This window comes from Euphorbia lathyris, chromosome 8 (genome assembly GCF_963576675.1).
Source record: "Euphorbia lathyris chromosome 8, ddEupLath1.1, whole genome shotgun sequence".
In the NCBI taxonomy this organism is placed as follows: Eukaryota; Viridiplantae; Streptophyta; class Magnoliopsida; order Malpighiales; family Euphorbiaceae; genus Euphorbia; species Euphorbia lathyris.
Window position 1 is genome coordinate 71,474,306 of NC_088917.1, and position 8,250 is coordinate 71,482,555.

The window sequence follows — 8,250 nt, forward strand, 5'->3', positions numbered from 1 at the left end:
AGCCCAGACCCTCCGGCCGCTGAACCACCCATACGGTTCCCGACCCCCTCAGTCGTTAGAACTACCCTACTACAGATGGTTTCAGACTCCCTATTTTCGACAAATTAAGATTCATGGTGAATTAACACATTGAGCTTGTATTTTTCTAACTTGATTAATATATGATATGTGATAAGTTTGTTCAAATCGACTCAATCTTACCTTTATAGTCCAAAAAAAAAAAAAAAAGGGCGGCCCGGTCGCATTACGCGTCCCCGCTGAGCGAGGGTCCGGGGAGGGGTCCCACCACAAGGGTGTATTGGGGGCAAGCCTTCCCTTGCCAATTTAATTGGCAAGAGGCCGCTCCTAAGACTCGAACCCGTGACCTCTGGTCACACGACAACAACGTTTTACCGTTGCGCCAAGGCTCGCCCTCTACCTTTATAGTCCAAATCTAGCTTAATTTTGAAAAGTTTTACTTTTGTAATCTAAATCTAACTTAATTTTGAGAAGTTTTACATTGGTATGTAAAAATTGGTTCTGGACAACTCAAATGATAACAAGTATTTATACGGTAAAAGTTCGATTTTAGAAAAAACAAATTTTTTAGGGGCGCACGTGTAAAATTGGCCCCCATGGACCAATCATGTAACCAAAGCCTAGCATAAGAAAGGAAAGGGAGGACAAAAGTTCAACTTACAACTTAAACACAAGGCAGAAGTAAATTCTAATACCATTATCTATCCTTTCAAGTCAAAAATCTCAAGATTTATATCAGCTTAATGTTGCTAGCCAAAGTACTAAACCTTCATAGTTCTATTAAATTTCGATACGCATATACGATCAAATTCATTCGATTCGAAATGAAGTTTTAGCAGGGGTAGAAAAAGAAGACAGTAAGAGCAATTTGGAAAATGCAATGCAGCCAAGACTGCATCACAGTTTATTTTGGTGTGTAGATTACATAGTTTTTTAGCAGAATAGTAACAAAATAAACACATACATTCCTACTATTTTCGGATCAAAAGTTAACTATGAACAGAAGGTACTAAATTTAATATTTAACATCCATCTTATTTTCATCATTCAAGAGATTATGCTTACTGTATTCGGGGGATTTAGTTGGAAACCATGCTCTCAGACTCCTTCACAAAACCATCTCCAGTCCAATCTTTATCAGATTGCAGACCTTTCTTAATAGCTTTTCTTTGTTCAATTGCTTCTCGTTGTCGTCGTACTAAATCCATGTGGGTTGTAAAGTAGTCAAGAGACGCCCTGAGAACGAGAAAGAACATAGTAAGTTTGAGACAACTTAGAAAATAGAAAGTTTGTAATGTGTTGTAGAATTAATTACCCTCTGAAGTCTTCAATTGATGAGAAGTTGTGCATTTTCATAAAATCTTTCAGCTCATCATTAAGCTTCTTCACAAGTCCATATCCATGCATCATAACCCCAGTACAAACCTACAGTACATAATCAAACAACTTGAATGCTGAAAAGTATAACATATGTTAACAATTCAATGAAAAATTCAAAAACAACGTCAGGGAGTTAGAATTTGACAACTAATAATCAAAAACCTGCACCTCGATATAGGGTAAGTTACACCCGTGGCCCCTCAATTTTTGCCTTTCTTTCTTTATGGCCCTAAGCTTCAAAACAGGACATAAAAGTTCATGAACTTTGTCCTTTCTCCTTTACTAACATAGAAGCCCCTGAACATTTGACCACTCGAATAACAGGTAACCCTCTATTCTAGAGTTGATAGAAATGATATTCTAAGCAAATTTAATTCTTAAATGTTTTGGTTTTGAGATCATTTAGGTGTTGTTTGGTTAGGAGTGAAAAAAATATTGTTTAGAGAGAACGCTCAGAAAATGGTGATTTGGAAAATCGAAAATGTGGGTTCCATGAGAGAAGGTTCAAAACAATTTTAATTCTTGGACTTTTCCATTTCGAGGTCGTCAATAGTCATTTTGAAGTCGTTTATTCTCATAAGGGAACTTTATGTTAGTAAAAGGCAAAGTTCATGGACTTTTATGTCTGATTTGGAAGTTCAGAGGGCACAAAGAAAGTAAGGCCAAAGTTGAGGGCCATGGTTTTACCCAAAAAAACCAACAGGAAGTTAGAATTTGATAACTAATAATCAAAAAGCTGCACCTCAATATACAATTCATCCACAAGAATCATGTAAAATATAGCTAGCATAATATGAATCTGATTTCAGAGCACATAATAATTAAATGAATCACTTTCGATATGAATGCTTATACCCCGAATCTGAGTTTAAGCTCTAAAAGTCACAGCGTTCAATTATAAGAGTTGAAAATTTCCTTTTATTTCTGCACTGGCTGCTAGAGAAAGCCAAGTAGCCAACAACCATTTAACTAGAAATAACAATTCATAATGTAGCAATCATATCTTACAGAAGAATGTTCAGAGAAATCAAGGACATTTCCAAATTTCACACCCTATGTGAAATAGTGAGCTTACTACATTGAAAAATAAATTCCAATGTACACTATAAATCTTCTGCAAAAAAATTTAATCGGGATTAAGCCGACAATATTGTAGGCAAGTTTATTTCATTCTGACTTCCAAGACAGAGAAGCATTAGTCATTATCAGAATGGAGCACATTTAAAACAGCCCGTGGAAGGACAATTTCAAGGTCATACGTTTTACTGATATTTGGTTCTTTATTAAGTATGCATTAGAGAAAGAGAGCCAATTTCTCAATGTATATCCGATATGAATCAAAGAAGATGTTAACAGTCATGTCATGGCAAAAAGAAGCAGAAAAAAACACTATCCGCAGCTCCAAGGCTACGTACCTGAACTGTATTTGCTCCAAGAAGAATAAACTCTGCAGCATCACTGCCTGTTTCGACGCCTCCAATACCAGAAAGCGAGTATGCATCACCGTTAAATTCAGACTTCATCATTTTGGCAATATTCATAACCTTTCCAAGTGCAATAGGATGAACTGCTTTAGAAGAATAACCACCCGGTGTTGAGTATCTGAAAACAAAATTAAAGTTAATGCATTTCACAAGAGAATATTAATAGATAGATAACTTGGAAATGTTATAGCTTTGAAGTTTTGCTAACCCCTCAACACAAGGCTCTGGTCTCAAGGTTTTAAGATTGATTCCCATTACACTCATTATCGTATTAATGGCAGCTATACCCTCACATCCTGATCTTAGTGCCACCCTGGCTGGCTACACAATGTAGAAAAATTGAATCAACATCGTGAAAAAAAATTCAACCTACATGAAACTGAATGTTCAGAAGATAATATTTTAATATGTGCTAACATAAAAGTTCCTTATGAACGTAAAGCGCCTCAAAATGCCTGTTCACAACCTCAAAAGGGAAACTCCAGGAATTAGAGTTGTTTAAACCACATTTCCTATAGAACCACGTTTTCGATTTTTCAAATCACCATTTTTGGGGTTTTCTTTCTTTGAACATCCACTTTCTCTCTCCTAACCAAACAACACCTAAAAATTACCTCAAAACCAAAAAGTTCAAGAACTAAAGTTGTTTAGAATATCAATTCCATCAGCTCTACAATAGAGGATTACCTGCTATTGGAATGGTCAAGGCACTTTTATGTTAGTAAAAGGCAAAATTCAGGGACTTTTGTGTCCGGTTTGAAAGGCAGGGGCAATAAAGAAAGCAAAGTTGAGGGGCTATCAAATTGGATCAAATTCAATCACGAATTTCAAAAAGAGAATTGAACAATCAACCTAACAGCTTTGAGATCTATACTTCTATACTAAACATGCACATCTCGTGATTCTAGAAGATTCTAGTAGCAGATAGAATATGGCCCTGTTTGGTAAAGAGCTTTTTGGGGTAAAATTAGATGTTTGAGCCACTTTAGAGGTTTTGGTCAAACCTCTAATAGTGGTGTTTGGTGAAGAGATATTTGAAAGAGTTTATGGGGTCCAAAAAACTGGTTTTAAAAGCTTTTTCAATTAGCTTATTGCTATGTATCTTTTTTTATGGACATTTTTACCCCTAATTACTACCTTTTAACCCCAAATAAAATATATTCATAAAATATCAATGTCCTTATTTGTGATTTTACACAAACAGCAAATTAGCAATCGGCTAAATTTTAACAAACAAGTTTACACAATCAGCTAGTCAAATCAGCTAACAAAAAATGTAATCAGCTAACAGCTAATGTAATCAGCTATCTAATAGCTATTTGACAAACAGGGCCTATGACTCAATAGAAATAGGTGACAGACTTTATAACTAAACTGAACCTCAAATCACTTAACTTCATATTCATTAAACTTCAAATCCCAGAAATATCTTCCTCCTAATACTTTTTAATATGCAGTGAAAAAGTGCATGTTACACAACAACATGAAAACATTCAGTTTTCATAGCAAAATTTTCGTATATTGCTTTAGATGTGATAGGCAACTTGATTTCACGGTTTTATATGATGGTTCATGTTAGCGACCCCGAATCATTTCGGGACTAAGGCTTTGTTGTTGTTGTTGTTGTTGTTGCTGCTGCTTTAGATGTGATAGGAAGATATGTACAAACATTTATATGCCGTTCTTCTCCAGTCTCTGTATTTTGAATCAAGAGTAACAAGTAGCTTGTAATGAAAAAGATCAAAAGTTTAAAATGAAAATGACCTCTGTTATGTCTGTAATGTTTGGAGTCATCTTTGCCCAAACCGGGACAGTAGCTTTCGCATTTACCCATCCACAAACCTCCTCTAAAAGTAGACAATCCTGGCCAACTGCAGCACCCATTTTACGTTCCGGCATACCATGTGGGCATGAGAAATTAACTTCAATGGCATCCTGAGAAACAAGTTCAAAAAATGCTCTATGATATAGCTCAAAGAACATCATAAGATATAAGAAACCAGTGTGATTGATGACGAGTATAGTATATCCTTACTATTCCAGTTTCTTCTACTCTCTCAATAAGTTCTTCCCAAGCAGCTTTGTTGTATTCCTCCATGATAGAAGCAATGAGAATCCTTTCAGGGTATTCTTCTTTTAGTTGCTTGAATTCTTTAAGCATAGTTTCAAGAGGTCTATCACTTATGAGTTCTATATTCTCCCATCCTATTATTTGCCCCTTGGCTGAACCATTTACACCACCTGCTCGTAACCGCGCGTATCTAGGAGTTACATTTACAACTTTATCTGCTTCTAATGATACCTAACAAATTGAAATCAAACACAAATTTCAACATTGATCAGAGTTGAATTTATATAATTTACATAGGAAAATTCTGCAAATCAGTAAAAAGAAAAAACAAATAAGAAACAGGGCAATTCAATCCCATCATATGCAAAGCACGAGACAGTAAATTTTCGGCTTAAAGCACTATTTAGCCAGTAACCTATCAAAAATACTAGTGTTTGCCTCCTGACCTATTATTTTGTGACATTGACCCCTGAGGTATACGAATCAATCACATTTGGTCCAATTTAAATGGAAGTTAGCGCAATATAGGGAGACCTATTAAACGTTTGCTTTTAATGATACTGTACCCTGAATGTCCAAATCATTCACCGTTAGATCTAAGCCGTAGGATACTTTGAATTTCCAGCATAGGACTCTAATAAGCCTAGATGTAACGATTTGGTCATTCAGGGTTCAAGTGAACATTACTGTCGCAAGTCGCAACACAGCTCTTATAATATTTCACCAATCTACTTAGTTGCCTCAATTTTCATATAGAATTTCACCCCCGAAAACCACGTTTCTCCGCTTTTATCTAGGAGTTACATTTACAACTTTATCTGCCTCTAATGATACCTAACAAATTGAAATCAAACAGAAATTTCAACATTGATCAGGGTTGAATTTATATACTTTACATAGAATAGAACAAATTCTGCAAATCAATAAGAAGAGAAAACAAATAAGAAACAGGGCAATTCAATCCCATCATATGCAAATCATGAGACAGTAAATTTCGGCTTAAAGCACTATTTAGCCGGTGACCTATCAAAAATACTAGTGTTTGCATCCTGACCTATTATTTTGCGACATTGACCCTGAGGTAAATCAATCACATTTGGTCAAATTTAAATGGAAATTAGCGCGATATAGAGAGAACTATTACACGTTTGCTTTTGATGATTGCTAATCGTAACACACAGTAGTGTTCACCTGGACTCTCGTTAGATCTAGGCTTACTAGATCTAAGCCTTATGATGCTTTAAATTTCTAATTTAGGACTCTAATAAGGCTCATCTAACGGTGGATGACCAAATTCATTTGTTCATTCAGAGTCAGGTGAACATTATTGTCGCAACACAACTCTTATAATATTTCACCAATCTACTTGTTGCCTCAATTTTCATATAAGTTCACCCCGAAAACCACATGTTTCTCCGCTTTTACAACCTTCGGACAACATCAGTTCCTCTCCACCCGATTAGAGGTCTACTTCCATAAGCTCTAATTTCAGTCTAAAGTGAACCAAATATGATTGATTGCTACATTTCAGTCTGGCGTGAATGTCACAAATTAATAGGTGAGTGACACACACAAGCTAACAGTCTTGATAAAAGCCTAAATTTTCCGATAAAAGGACCAAATCCTTCTCTTCAACTTGCCTCACGGAATCAATTTAGTCCACAAAAAAGTTTGGTTATAAATAAATCCACCACTCATCATTTTCTGATGTGTAAATTTTGTACTGATTTCACAAAAATGACGAGTAGAATAAGTAAAATTGACACTCAAAGTTCATTTATGGATAAATTGATCGAATACGAGACAAATTGAAATGCTAAAATTGATCCTTACTCCATAAATTTTCTAAAGAACAAATGGAACTAATCATAAGCAAATCAAACTATGACCTAACTGAAAACAGAGCCATAGCTTACAGTTTTGGCGATAACAGCGCCCCAGCCTTCATCAAAAGCACGTTTCATGACTGTATAATTGGTGCCCGGTGGACCAGAACCGATAACGAAAGGATTAGGTAAAGTCAACCCATTTACAGTCACACTCAAATCAGGCTCTCCTTTGGCCTCTGCATTAGCCACAACCTTCAAAACCCCACTTCTTTTTCTGAGCTTTTGAGTACTGAAAGTAGCAAATTCAGCGACAGAATTCCTGCCTTTGATCTGCGTAAAACTCAGAGAAGCCATATGGGTAAAGATGAAAAAGGTCGATCGTTTGAGGAGTAGGTTGTGAATTAGAGAAAAAGGAGAGATGGGTGTGGAAGAAAATGGAGTTTGATTGAATCTTAGTTGTAATATTCAGTGAATGGGATGAGAATCGGAACGTGTATTCAGAGGAATCGATTGCGTCTTGTAGTATATGTCTCATTTTTCTAAGGTTTAATACATTATCTGACAGCTTGAACTTGTCAAAAAAAAAAAAAAGTTGGAATGAACTTTCAAAATAAAAATTAGCTAAATTGAATTGGAGTGAGATGAAAGGATGATATTAAACTTTAAAAATAATAATAATAAATATTTATAATTATAATTATAATAAATAATGATAAATTATTGAATTAAAAATTACCAATCTTGAAATTAAGCGACAAATAACAGAGCATTAGTTTTGTTTATTCTATTTCCTACTCCAGGATAGTTTTAGGTGTTTAGTTGAGTAACAAACAACTAGAAATGATCGGAATCCAACGTATCCTAATCTGATACTTAAGTTTAAGAGAAAATAGTGAGACTTGAAAACAAAGTGTTTAGTAAATGATTACGTAACTTGTGATATCTCAAGATGAGTTATTTATAGATAACCAAAATATATCTGTTAATGAATAACATTTCCACGTTTAAGTGATTGATTGGCTCATGCACTGTGCACCTTTAGCTTTTCTGTATTTTACGGTGCAACATCGGGATTAGGAGCATATATTTGGAATCCAACGTTGTTACTATCCATGTGTCCAGTTAGTTATGCTTTATGTCTCAGGCATCTTATATTATTGGTACATATTCAGACCCAAGCGTCTTATTCTATACGATATCACATTTTATATATGAAAAGTAGCTTTTTTTCAAAAAAACATTTTGCAATAGCAAATAACAGATAAGCCAAACGGGTTCTTAGTTAAAATATTGTAAATTACTCATTCGGTTATTAAAGAAAAAGTTGTATGTGAAAAAGTATGTTATACGTACCTTAAAAAATCAAACGACTAAAATCATAGTATAGTTCTAATATTAGATACAATGGATCAAAAGTGCGTATAACACATCTTACGTATGTAATTTGTAAATTTATTTCTTTACAAAT

General features: G+C 34.9%; 1 protein-coding gene across 1 annotated transcript; it reads right to left on the minus strand.

Moving 5' to 3' along the window:
- Positions 1-885: 885 nt before the first annotated feature.
- On the minus strand, positions 886-7,348 carry LOC136203002 (dihydropyrimidine dehydrogenase (NADP(+)), chloroplastic). The gene is made up of 7 exons (XM_065994030.1): positions 6,870-7,348; positions 4,918-5,184; positions 4,647-4,817; positions 3,091-3,203; positions 2,814-3,000; positions 1,334-1,443; positions 886-1,254 (listed from the first exon to the last, which is right to left on the minus strand). Exons 1-7 carry the CDS (start codon positions 7,134-7,136, stop codon positions 1,098-1,100), a joined length of 1,272 nt encoding a protein of 423 aa, XP_065850102.1. The 5' UTR covers positions 7,137-7,348; the 3' UTR covers positions 886-1,097.
- Positions 7,349-8,250: the final 902 nt, after the last annotated feature.

What these genes read in the sequence shown, in the direction of transcription:
- LOC136203002 (XM_065994030.1), bottom strand. Translation starts at nt 7,136, where the DNA reads ATGGCTTCTCTGAGTTTTACGCAGATCAAAGGCAGGAATTCTGTCGCT. An exon ending in GAGTAGAAGAAACTGGAATA is followed by an intron (nt 4,818 to 4,917) that starts GTAAGGATATAC and finishes CTTGTTTCTCAG; the next exon opens with GATGCCATTGAAGTTAATTT. An exon ending in CCAGAGCCTTGTGTTGAGGG is followed by an intron (nt 3,001 to 3,090) that starts GTTAGCAAAACT and finishes TTTTGTTTTCAG; the next exon opens with ATACTCAACACCGGGTGGTT.